Source organism: Leuciscus leuciscus (assembly GCF_965113295.1).
Source record: "Leuciscus leuciscus genome assembly, chromosome: 21".
NCBI classification, from domain to species: Eukaryota; Metazoa; Chordata; class Actinopteri; order Cypriniformes; family Leuciscidae; genus Leuciscus; species Leuciscus leuciscus.
In genome coordinates this window covers 9196425-9209688 of record NC_138745.1, presented here as the reverse complement: position 1 = coordinate 9209688, position 13264 = coordinate 9196425, and the positions used below count along the sequence as shown (strand labels likewise).

At 36.6% G+C, this 13264-nt stretch overlaps 1 protein-coding gene across 3 annotated transcripts in view; it reads right to left on the bottom strand.

Moving 5' to 3' along the window:
* Positions 1 to 2355: 2355 nt before the first annotated feature.
* The window catches only part of myof (myoferlin), a 35810-nt gene continuing 24901 nt past the window's right edge, over positions 2356 to 13264 (bottom strand). For 2 of the 3 annotated variants that reach the window (XM_082152607.1, XM_082152608.1), the window contains 18 exons: positions 13007 to 13172; positions 12570 to 12646; positions 10755 to 10820; positions 9250 to 9348; positions 8568 to 8696; positions 8161 to 8316; positions 7959 to 8050; positions 7689 to 7859; positions 7457 to 7605; positions 7159 to 7298; positions 6971 to 7059; positions 6800 to 6895; positions 5157 to 5295; positions 4974 to 5073; positions 4688 to 4875; positions 3654 to 3763; positions 3417 to 3564; positions 2356 to 3319 (listed from right to left, as the gene is read on the bottom strand). In XM_082152607.1, coding sequence (XP_082008733.1) covers positions 3281 to 3319; positions 3417 to 3564; positions 3654 to 3763; positions 4688 to 4875; positions 4974 to 5073; positions 5157 to 5295; positions 6800 to 6895; positions 6971 to 7059; positions 7159 to 7298; positions 7457 to 7605; positions 7689 to 7859; positions 7959 to 8050; positions 8161 to 8316; positions 8568 to 8696; positions 9250 to 9348; positions 10755 to 10820; positions 12570 to 12646; positions 13007 to 13172 — 2154 coding nt within the window. In that variant the 3' untranslated portion in view covers positions 2356 to 3280. Of the gene's footprint in view, positions 3320 to 3416; positions 3565 to 3653; positions 3764 to 4687; positions 4876 to 4973; positions 5074 to 5156; positions 5296 to 6799; positions 6896 to 6970; positions 7060 to 7158; positions 7299 to 7456; positions 7606 to 7688; positions 7860 to 7958; positions 8051 to 8160; positions 8317 to 8567; positions 8697 to 9249; positions 9349 to 9475; positions 9485 to 10754; positions 10821 to 12569; positions 12647 to 13006; positions 13173 to 13264 lie in introns of all 3 variants that reach the window. The other variant, XM_082152609.1, reaches the window with a different exon arrangement.

Sequence of the window (13264 nt, the reverse complement as noted above, 5' to 3'; positions counted from 1 at the left end):
GTTGCGGCCTTGTCTTTCCATTCACCAAAGATCCTCTGACTACCACTGGTTCTCTCTCATCAAGACAACATCAGCAAAGATCAACTGGAGCCTCAACAAATTGCACCAGGACAGTTTAATTCAAATGGGCGAGACATGCAAGTATCGAGCTTAGTCTCATTATTTGATAAATTAAATATTCGTACCCCTTTTAAAGAAGGGCGTGTTAGAACTAAACTGATGGTTTGCTCAAGGCTGTTGATCTGCTGAATTTCAAACAATGCTATAATTTCTTGCTTTCCTGTATTCTGCTTTAGCTCTCTTTCCCTTGGTAAACTGTATGCATGTATGTATGTGTATGTTAGAGTAGTTTAAGTGTTTAGTCTAGTTAATAAAATCTTGTTCATGTCACACGTAAAGGTGTCCGTGTCTCAAGCTCATATCTGGAGTCTCTAATCATAGATTTTGACTACTTGCTCTTAGTAGTGCTGAAAAGTAAGAAAGACATTTCCCATGCCCTGGAAATGTAAATTTCTTAGAATTAATAAACAATTAACACTGAGTTTTCATGGGACAAAGAGGTTAATTGATTGTAATATTAATTTAAAACATTAAGTTAATTATATTAACTGATCCAAATATTCACAATCAATTATAACCAGTTATTATTGATTATTAATATTTCATAGAGCTAATTTGCTACATGTGTACTTACGCAGTGGTTTTGTACGCTCAACATACACTCTTTGATGAAATTCGTTCTATCCAAACTGGTGGTGGCGATGGACAATGCCTGCCATGTCAATGCCACTCATGTAAGTCCTCTGAGAAAGGCTGACTCTGTGATTGGTCTTTTCAAACACACCCAGAAAACATTACTTAGCTGATGTGCTTTGGCTTGTGTTGACTTCACTCAGTCATGACCAAGGCCAATAAACTCTCCATTCACCACACCAAAGAGATGGTCGCATGGTCTCAAAAGGACCTAATTGAAACCCACGCCTTGCTGGAGGGTGTTATGCCTCAATAGTAGGAAGTTTAATTCTACTAAGGGTGGAGAAGTGCCTAACAAAAATATATTTGAGATGAGATAACCCAAAAAGTGAATGCCATGGTGTATGGCCAGAAGAGAACTACAGAGCAAGTTAAATATATATGGAAAGATAAGAAGGCCAGGGCAACAACGGACCATGCTGAAGCAAAATGCACCAAAACAGGCCCTTAAGGAGAGGTGATTACACAGATATGGATCTTGACATTATTGGAGGTAGAAACTCACAATCTCTGCATGGATTTAAGGTGTTGTTAGGGATGGTGAGTCCACGACTGAAAAACAAAGTGACACAGTTCCTATTGCAGGAACATTTATTCTGGATCTCAGTCCTGTTGAGGAACCTGGTGGATCCTCACTGGTAGATCCAGTAGTTATTGCCACAGGAGCTCCGAAAAGAGGCCAGAAGTGTTCTTTCCCAAGCAAAGATGATGATGCCTAAATCACTTGTTAAACGAGAATCCGAAAGAGCAGAAATACAGATTCATCTGGCAGAGGAACAAATCACTCTTACCCAACTACTGTAAACCAAAGCAAGACCTGAGATTCAACTCCTAAAAGCAGAGCTTCAAAACGCTGGACTCTCTTCAAACGAAGAGCTCTAAACATTATTTTGTTAACTATTGGCCATTTAGCCTCTTTATGATTTAAGTCACATGTTCCAATGGTACATGTTTGTGTATAATGTATTTTTGTTTGTATTTATTTGTTGTGGGTCAGCTGAACGGTCTGACTGTTGAAATTAAAGTGAAAAAGGAAGGGGATGTTTGTATTATTTTATTGTGTCTTAAAAAAAAAAAAAAAAAACATTTAAAGTGACCCCACATTGACCATTATACTTTTTTTCTTTTTTACATAGCTGGTAATCTACAAAGTGATATTTGATCTATTTTATAGCGTTTATAATCCGGCTTTGGCAATCTGAAAAAGTTTGCATCTGGATCAGGGTGATCCGATCCTATTTTGCTCAAAAGTAAGATGGATAACCTGATCCTGGATAGCAAAACATGGGATTTCCAAATCCTGATCAAACTTTTTGAACAGCTGGGCCCTGGACAGGTTTGAGAAGCACTGTTCTAGGGTATTGAGCTCTGTCATATGCATTTCATGGTGCATTCAGTTTATTTTTCCTCATTTAAATGGTTTTATACTTAAAGTGAAAAGTACTTTTGGAAAATATAATCATGTATGAGATCAAAATTTCAGTTTTATCACTAGCTGAATAAATTGTCTAAAATGCAAGTCCCTTAATATTAACTTGTTTTATAAACTCAACATCACATTTTTAATCATACAGATGATAGAAAAACAGCACTTGTGAGATATTAACTATATCATGATTTTAATATTAAAAAACAAGAACCTGAACAGAGACATAGCACAAATATTATATTGTATAGGTAAGTATAGTAAAGGGCGGTAGGACCAGAATGAACAGAAATCAAGAGATAAAGGCATTCAACATACAATCCAAAGAAAATTTTAAAGAGGAGACCAAATATGCCAGAAATTATTAGACTTCTGGTGTAAAACATAAGTTAGTTTACAAATGGTAAAAGGGATGCAACTTGACAGCCAAATATTAACAGAAGGGACATGAGGAGTGGACCATAACAAAAGTATACATTTTTTCCTCGTCAAATAGGTACAAAAATGCAACACACATTCTTGGCCATGGTCAAGGTATAAATCAGCTACTCCGACAAGGCAAAAGATTTACCAATAATCTTCTGAACAGTTCTATGAATTTCTTTCCAGTAAGCTTTGATCATATCGCAATCCCAGAATACATGCGTCACAATACCAATATTAGACTTACACTTAAAATTTGAACAATTTAAATTTACACAAAAACAAATGGACAATTTAAACAAACATATTATTATGTCTTTATTTAACAATTTTATAACTTTTTAACCAGTAAACTTTAAAAATGATCTGAGAATATAATACAATAAAATATTTTCACAATAGAAAACACTTCATGGTCTGTGTACAAATGTTTCCAAACATCAGTGAAACCTGAACAAAAAAGTGAAAATTCATGATGAAATGTAATAATGGTGCAAAGGAGTGATTAATGGAAAATACCGTAACAACCACATGAAAAATGAACAACCACAACTAAACGAACACTGTATTGATGGTCTGTATGAACCATTTCTGTTAACTGCTTTCACTGTGTGAAACCCTGATCATGCCAAATACATTACATGGATAAAACAACAAAAAGTTGAACTCTTCCTGCACTCAATTGAAGGGTTTGACGATTTTCATGGAGATGTAGTTCTGAAAAAAAACAAAAAATAATGAATTAGCATTGTACATCTTAAGTGAAAAGTCTGAACATAACCTTTGTGAAAGGATTGATGAAGTGAACCCTTACTGGTAATGAATACAACAAGATCCCAATGAATAATAGCACCAAGACTAGCACAATCAGGCCAATGAACATCCACTTAAATTTTCGCCACACTATGAACTTGCACGTCTTGCATGGACTTGAGAACCAAAAGAATGAGGTTTCGGGTCGCCTGAGAGGTTTAAAAGAGAAACAAATCTTGAGGTCATCTTCTGTTAACACACAGAACAATAAACATATATAAAGCGAGAACTCAATTACTTTGGAGGATCCAGTTTCGGATTCATATTGGGCTCATCTCTGCCTTTTCCAGAAGGTCTCTCATCCGCTTCCTTCTCATTCACAATCTCCAAAGTCAACTCCACCTTTCCCTGAAACAACATATAAACAAGGCCCAATTAAAAGAATACAGTTGATGGACCCCACTGACTTCCATAGCAGGAAAGAAAAAAATACTATGGAAGTCAATGGGTCTGCTCCTATTGAACAGGAGTCAAATACCACCTTGCTTGAGTAGGGAATACTTAAACTTATAGTCACAATGGTGTTGACTTGTAATGTTGCAAGGTGCAAGTATCCAAAGTAAATGTTTAATGGGTGCAAGTTATTTTTGGTTTCCAGTAAAGGATCCAGAGCATTAAAGGCTGTAAAGAATCATAAATATGGAGAGAACGCCACAACGGAAAATCTGACATCCGTGCTTGTAGTCTCAATATCAAACAGGATGACTCTGAACAAAGTGTTTTAGGTCAAATGGAGGGGGAAAAACTGAAAGAAATGGTTGTTCTGTCAGTTGATTTGGAAGAAAAGGAGCAGGGAGCAGCTTCTGCCCAACCCCCTGAAACAAAAACCAAAATCTGTTGACATTGATCCATTTTACCATAATGCTGTGTAAAGAGTAGACAAAGTGTGATAAAATTTTTCAGTGATGAACCTATTCTTACAATAACTTTTGTTAATACCCCTCTTACGATCCATCTGTCCGTGGACGGCGATACAAAAATGCTTAAATACAACCTGAAGTTCTCACGAAAGCCCTGGAGTTGTCAAAAGTCAAAAATCTGATTACAAATAAACGTGAATTTCTCGGACCAGGTAACATTAAAAGTAAACATTGTTAATTTACATATAACATTGGAACAATACAAAGTGGGTTGAAAATTGGTGAACATACATATGGAAGAGGATTTAATATCCATTGGGAATTGACTGGATCATGAAAAATGTATGTCACACTGCACCATACAGGAACACACACACAAAAAGACAAGATTATTTGCATTAGCTGTACTTACACCAAGCTCCCTCTTCCCATCTTTTTCCATGTAGCATGGCCACCATCCTCTAACAGTCTTCTGGTCAAAAAGAGACTTGAATTGGTCTGATTTTGGAAGCATAGTTCCATCCGGCACCATGCTAAGGTTACATTTCTCTGGTGTTTTGGAAGGGTTGATGAGGTGGTGCAGATCAAGTTCAATAGCACCTGTAACACAAGAGAGGTAATACACAAGAGGACCCTAAAATGTAAAGTAAAATAAAATTCCCAAAAGCTCAGAAAGGAGCTGCATACAGACATCTCACCTAGGTAATCATCCAGTGAGAATTTGTCATTATCCCATATTTGAACAATCAGCTTGGGTGGGATTCTAAACTCTGATTTGTCAAGGTTCCAGAAATGCTCCTTTTTTATTGTATAAGAAAGAGAATATTTTAATACATCCCAGTGCTTTTCATAACACATATTAAACAGCCAATCTAAATTACCTTTTTAGATACAAGACATAGCTGCTCCGCAGGCAGGTATTCAAATCCAAAGACAAATCTCCAGTTGAAATTTCCATCGCCATCCAAAGAGCGATAATGGACGTCTGTTTTTTGCTTTTCTTCCATTCCCGGCATCCAACTAATCAAAGACACAAATGCATGAATGTATTGAAAAATAATAAATGTATTTCATAAAACACATTAAAGTGCCCCATTATGCTTTTTTGGATATTACCGTTCATGTAGTGAATAATATAGCGGTTTATTAATGTAAAAGGTTTTGCAAAATATTAAAGAGTAGATAGTTCTCGTCTCCAAAAAGACAGAATCGGTTCTGAACTGCCTGAAACAAGTAATTAGCAATTCCAGTCTTACTTCCTGCTTGAACCTCTGCAGGGTTCAGGCTTGTAACAAATTTGCAATATGCCAGCCTAAGGTCCTCATTGGCTGCCCGCGAACAACGTCTACTTTGACTCGCCCTCAAACACTGTAGTTGTAGCGGAGGCCTGGAAGAGTTTGCTTCATGTTGAGAAGACACTGTTCTGCGCTACGAAAGCAAATCCACTTGCGAAGGATGAGGACTCTGGTTCGAGTTGATACTGTAAAGCCAACGCCATCGTTTCTGTTCGTATCACTGTGTTTCAAGTGCTGAGGAAGCCACTGGAGCTGAAATTCAGATATGGCAATGGGCGTGTCGTTTCTAACACACGATAGACCAATCACAAAAGACTAGGCCATCTGACCAATCAGAGCAGAGTATGCTCTCGGATTGGAGGGGTTTAGAGAGACAGAAACCTTGATCAAACCATTTCAGGCTCTGTGAGAAAAGAGGTGATGCTGCAATGTATATTGAGAAAATTAGTGTTTTTTGAGCTTGGATGCATGTAAACCTATTGTAGGAGACCTCAAAAAAAATTAGGAATCTTTAAAATAGCATAATAGGGGCACTTCAAAGCAAGACACCAAGTGAATAAGGCTAGAAATGTAACCTATTAATCAGGGAAATATGGCGATTTCGATTAATTATAGTACATAAAGACAATTGTTTTGTCAAAGTTTTCTGAAACATTGTGTTTGAATATGCATATGAGACTATCTTTATAAATATGAACTCATTCACATACATTTCCATAACAGAAGATAAAGCCAGGTTCAAAATGTTTTTCATTTTGTTGACACAAAATCCCCTACCTAAAAACCTTTAACTCTAATATCTCTTTTTATCATTCCATAAATCAGAACAATCACCATGTTTTTAGGAAATAAATGTTAAATAAATCAGGGGAATGATATATGAACAAACCCCTCTGAAAAAACCTATAGTATATAGATGGGCTGAAGTGGAGATTTCTGGCTCATTGTATGAGAAAAACACATTTTGAGAAAACAGTCTTTAAAAATATGTACTGTTATTGAAATCTACAGACAAAGACTATAAAAAAAAAAAAAAAAAAGCCTTAAGTATATATATATATATATATAAATAAAAATACAGCACACTTAAAATGTGCATTTTGGGTGTTTTCTTTCCACTAGTCTGAAATAACACATCTTATGAAAGCAAAATAGCTTAAAATCTCAAAAACAAAATGTTTTTGTCTGTATTGTCTTGCCTTAAGAGACAGCAAAGATTTTTTACATACCCCTTTACATAGACGTCACTCATATTTTCACCAGTAATGCTGGTTTCATCCAAAACTACGTCAGACGTGTTCCAAACGATGACTCGCAGAAAGTATCTGATAAAAAGATTCAACATGAGTCTATTGTCGATAAACATAAAAGTAGAACTGAAAGTACTAATTTCTTCTCACTTTTTTGCCTTGCGTGGAGATATGTCAAAAGGAGGTCCAGGGGGCCCAAGGCCTTTGGGGAAAATGTCAACCCACATCTGGAGTTTTCCCTATAAAACAGATAAAGCAGTGTTTTGAGCTTGCTTTCAATCAAAAAGGGGCCTATAAAGCAGATCACAGGAACAACCAGCTAGTAAGCAGCCTCACACCTGCGGGAGAGTTGGTTGGAAGCTACTAAAAAGAGTTCTGGTTTCAACATGCTCCGGAACAAGGCCTTGAGTTCTGAGGACGTGCAGGGCGATCCGTTCACTTGGCGGACCCAGGTGTTCGTGAATTTTCTTGTTCGCTTCTGAAATGCATACATATAAGGTATAACTAGACAGCTTTGAATGTTGGCTTGACAAAGCATTAACTAGAACTTTCAAACAGCTTTTATAATATAATACATTAACAGTTTGTCAAGCCATCATAATGGTGTTCAAAAGAACAAATAGCTCTTAAAATCACCAAAGTCAGAGAGGCAATACAATCGGCCACCAAAGGATAAAGTGTTTCCATTGTCTTCACTCCTGGGTCGACTCAATCCTTTCAAACGGGCATGATGTTCAAGAATCTGAGATGGTTTGAGCTGATCGCGCCACTGGTTTGATCCAGAACTATTTAATGAATAATACATTAGTTACCTAATGCCTTTACTGTTGTCCTCAACGAAAATACTAAGTTTGCATCAAATACTCACATGCAGTATGTCTGGGGTAAACCACAGTAGGAACCGAAGTGAGAAAGGAAGCGGTTTTCCAAGTCAATCACTGTCTCCCCAACTTTCTCATCACGGGTGAGCAAATCAAAGTCATAGACGGAAATTTTCAGGTCTTTGTCTTGTGGGAGGAAGCATGTCATTTCAAACATTCTGTTGAGAGAACAGAAAACCATTATAGGTCAGTCCTCTTCAACAGCTTGACAGTCTGAATGCACGATAAACTCTCAATAAATCTATGGCATTCATTACCTGCCAAACACTGGGTTGAGTGAATACGGCACATAGTTGTCTCGGTCATCAATAGACTTTTTCCCCAAAGAGATTTTGATGTATGGGTCACACTGAAAAAGAAAAGGAACGTTGCTTTTTCTTTTTACTTAGTTACTCAATTTGTTGAATTCCTTCTGACACTCAAAATTAGTTTTCTAAAATAATAAATGATAAAAAGTACTTTGCCGTTGTTGTCTTTGGGTTGCAGGTCGATGGCTTGAACCACGTAGATTCTGACCACACACTCCTGAGAGACGCTGTCGGGCAGCTCTCTGAACTGACGTGGCGGAGGAGCCACCCCTGGATCATCTGGCAATGTGTAGACCTTAAAGGAGCCCTGAAAACAATCAATTGGAATTATTAGAATTAGCCTCAGCATATTAAAATGATTTATGAAGGATCATGTGACAATGAAGATTAATAACATTTTACACAACCAAGAACATGAAATGCTGTTTTCAACCCATTTTAATACTATAACGTAACATTTCCAATTGATACAGAATATTCCACAAAAAAAAAAAACATTGTAGCATGTTATAGTACCAAATCCATTCATTTGTAGAGCAAATTAATAAAACATCTTGCCTTGAATTCTCCAACTACAGCGGGATCATCATCGTCACTTTCTTTTTTCCCACGTTGCAATTTGAATGTTTTGCAGAAATCGGTAAGACCCATGAATTCATTTACACTTTCAAGCTCACGGTCATACACCTATGAAAGCCAACAAAACAAGAACATGGTTACAATTACTAAACAATACAAGAACTCCAGTAAAAATTAACCTTTGCGGATCTAAGTATTCTAAAGTCATGCAATAACTTTGTGTAAGGAACAGTTGTTATTCACGGAAAATCTTTTTCTCCAATGAGTTGTTAACCCGCTCATCCAGATCATTAAAAATCAGTGAACTTAATTAGTCCAGGTTTTGAGAACTGGACCAACTCATTCATTCAAAAGATCAGATTCAAAAGAAAAATTTGGTTCACAAATCAGACATCTGTACTTTCTCATGAGCATTCATGAATGCACTAAGGAAGGCTAGGGCGGACGTTATGATCTCCAGTGATGAAATGACCAAATAATAACAAAAATCTGTTCCTCACACAGCAAATGCACGGCTTGAGAAGAATAGCACAACTTTCGTGGTGCTTTCAAAGCCTTAGTCTATGCAATAACATACCTTAAATCTAGAAAGATATTTAGTAATTTATTAAATGTAACATTAAATAAATATATCTGCATTGTTTAGCTAGACAGAACTCACTTCTAATGTGTCATAACCTTTGTCAAGGTATGGGCGGCATTTCTCACTCTCTCCAACAGAAGCATAAAACTTACTCCACCAATCAACAGTCTCTTTCTCCTGTAAGGTTAATAAAATGGACAGTTTCATTGTCATGATAAAGCTAATAGAGATATGATGATAAATTATCATCAACTTATTAAACTTACGTTAATTTGAAAGTGTGTAAACTTGTCACAGAACTCACCTTCTCACGCTGTTGAAACACCAGGAAATGCGCACAGAGACACACACACACACACAGAAAAAAGAAAAAAAAAGTTAAGATTTGTTAAGATGGAAAATGAATAGGCTTGGAAAACCTTTTACATATGTAAGGTTTCAGTCTAATTACAACTTTATCAGTGTAACAAGATTCAAAATAAATGTTTTTATCTCAAATAAGTAAAAAGGAACATCAAATTTATACTAGCATTTCAAGTGCTGAATGTAAATTTAATTAATTTAAAAAGCAAATTGACAAATGTATACACTGATCAAGTTTATTTAATACTTTCCTTCATTATTAAACACCTTTAGTACACACAAGGGAGTTCATTTTAAATTAAGCAATAGGATAAAGTTGGTTAACTGAATGCAGACAAGCAAATATGAATGCAGACAAAAAATTAAATGTTGAATTCAGAAAGGCAGTAGAGAAACTGAATGTGACAAACAGCACACTTCAACGTAATTTAGTAGGATTTCAAGTATAGAAGGTCAGCTGTACAAAATCGCCTGAACGGGAAATGAGATTGATCATTCTGAGCACAACATATTGATTAGAGATTCCCTCAATTTAACCCATTTCTAACTACAGAAGATTCACACAATCAGCCTGAGCGGGAGGTATGGGGTAAACTTAAAGTCCCCCTGTGTTGAAAATCAAGCTTTTAATGTTGTTTATATGTTTTTAATAAGACAAACCATGTGCAAATTCATCAGAGTATTTTCTCCTCAAAACTGCAGTGAACCAAAGACCGTCTCAAAAACAGTTTGAAATCACCTGTTCTCTATGCCACAAACATGTTGTAACCAATCACGTTAACGTGTGATCATCAGTGAGTGGATCTCTGAGCTGGTGTGAGTGAGTGGAGACGGGGCCAATTTGCATATTCATAGAACCGCATAAACTAAATGAAGCAAGGTTATAGTTACATTCAAGCTATTTTATGGCATGAAGAATTTTTTTGTGGTGATCCAAAATTAGTTTTAAGGGATACAATTGACTACAGAGGGACTTTAAGTGTTGGTGTTGAAGAATGTAATTTCAGTGCCTCTAGTGGCACCAAACAGAATTGCAATCTGTTCTGTGATCAGCCTGACCAGGCCAGGCATAACAACACTGGTTCAACCACAATGGCATCGGTTTGGTACCGTTAGTGCTAATGCAGAAATTACACACTTCACACACACACACACACACACACACTCGGAATTACATTTAATTACAAAATTCAGGCATTTTGATTGGAGTGCCTTATTACTATACATACTTGAAGTTGACTAGCAGTGCCCATTTTGTCAACAGCAGCTGAGATGCCATACATATACTGAAATTCACAAAGTTAAAAATAGATTCATACAGATGTGTGTACCACCATTACCGTAATGTTCCGAAAATCCCCCCCCCCCCCCCATTTTCAAGATGTACTTTTTGGAAAAAAATTATATTTTTGATAAAAAAAAATGCTTTTATTTGAAAATATTTTCATACTGCATTTTTCTCATATTTAATTGTTGTATTGAAAGTATGGTAAATGCTGGTAAAATGTACCAGCAATCACATTTAAAAATAAACACTTTTTGGCATACCATAAAAATAACCTATAGCTCATCTGAATTATATAACAATTAGGCTATCCATCTCATAGTGAAAACCATATAGCCTACCAGAATTTCATTAACAGTAGTAGTGAAATCTTATTGTAGTAATGTTGAAATCAGGGGTACCGTATTACATTTTAAAGGTCACATACGAGGGAATTTTGGTCCCATCAGCGAGACACGCAAACATGACAGTCACAAGACTAAGCTTTTCTTTGACTGTTTGTTTTTATAAGTCTCTTTTTGCACTCGCGATCTTCTAACATTTCACTCTGACACACCATATGCTGTCACACTCGTTTTACGCGTATTTGCCGCCACCTAATGTTGCGGGTTTATTATTGACATGTATAAGTCTACACCAGGGGTGGCGAACGTCAGTCCTGGAGAGCCACAGTCCTGCAGAGTTGTGCTCCAACCCTAATCAAATACACCTGAAGTTCAGGTGACCATCAAGGTCTTAAGGGTTACTAGAAAGCCACAGGCAGGTGAGTTTTATCAAGGTTGGAGAAAAGCTCTGCAGGACAGTGGCCCTCCAGGACCGATGTTCGGCACCCCTGGTCTACAACATGAATATAGGACAACCCTGTTTTTTCAGATGTATTTCTAAGAAAAACAAAAAACCATTGACTTATATTCAGAACAATACGGTACATAGTTTTTCTCTCACAAGGTGAGACTAAAAGGGATAATTCACCCATGAATGAAAATTACATCATTATTTACCAACCCTCATGTGGTTCCAAACCCGTCAGACTTTTTCAACTTCAGGACACAAATAAACAACTTTTTTTGTGAAATCGGAGAGCTTTCTTACCCTCCATTGACAGTCCACGCAACTACCATTTTGACGCTTCAAGTAATTCATAAAGAGATTGTAAAACTAATCCATATGAATCTAGCGGTTTATGATGAACAGATATTCCCTTTTATTCCCATATAAACATTGATCAGCGAACAAACAGAAGCTCAACCATACTTGCTTTGATGCGTGAGAACAAACCTCATTGGTTTTTGCAGAAGCTCAAACGTGTTGCGTGACACATGAGAATGAATCTAATTGGTTCTTGCGCAGCACGTCAAGCGAACATCCTTGAGCTTCCGTTTACCACAACGGATGTGTAAGTTGATGAATGTTCGTGTGAATAAAAGCCTAAATTAAATCTGTTCAGCATATAAATCGATTGTGTCTCTTTAGAAAATTTGGACTAAAACCACTTAATTCATATGGATTAGTTTTACGATATCTTTATGAACGTTGCTGTCGTTGTTGCATAGCTGCCAATGGGAAGGACCGAAGGCTCTCAGATTTCATTAAAAATGTTTTCATATTTCACAGATTCCATATGTAGATGAAAGAAAGTTGGGTTTGGAACGACACAACGGTGAGTAATTAATTACAGAATTTTTCTTTTTGGGTGAACTAACCCTTTCAGTTCCTAAACCAACTAAACCAAGTGACTTGGTACCAGTACCTGAGCTTCTAGAAGATGCTGTCTGCCGTCATCAATGTTTACATGGAGGTCTCTTGGACCAGCTGCCATCAAAGACACTGCAGGAAAAGAGGAGAAAAGAAAGGAGACAAAAAAGAAAAGAAAAAAGTAAGAATGCTGATAAAAATTCTTTCAAATTTCCAGAAGGCTGTACACAAAAATCAGCAATGTTTATTTTATTTATTTATATTTATATATATAAAAAACACCTAGGCAGAAGATACCTGCCTAAGAAATAAAGAAGTTTGAAAGAAGTTTGGACTGAATTAATTGCCAAAGTTTAATAGTTACTGTTAAAAGGTGACCTAACTCACAGAATGTTTTAAGAATATCAATACAATGTCACTTTATACAATGTAATTACCTCTCCCTTAAGAAACAAAAAAAACCAAAAAAAAAGAGAAGTGAAGGGGACGTACTTTTTGAAGACATGGCAACTTCAGCTACTGTGGCATAAGGGTCACATCGAAACTCTTCCAGGGAACTTATCGTGCACTGACCCACCACAGGTTTCCTTCCAAAGGGTCTGTGGTCGATGACTTTCAGCACTATAGGGGGAGCATACATCTCTTCTTTGGGTAGAAGCTAAAGATACAAAGCAAGACACTGATCGCATATGGTCTATGACCACAAAAAAGCATTTGGAAAATTAAACCACATTCAAATGTTATTGAATG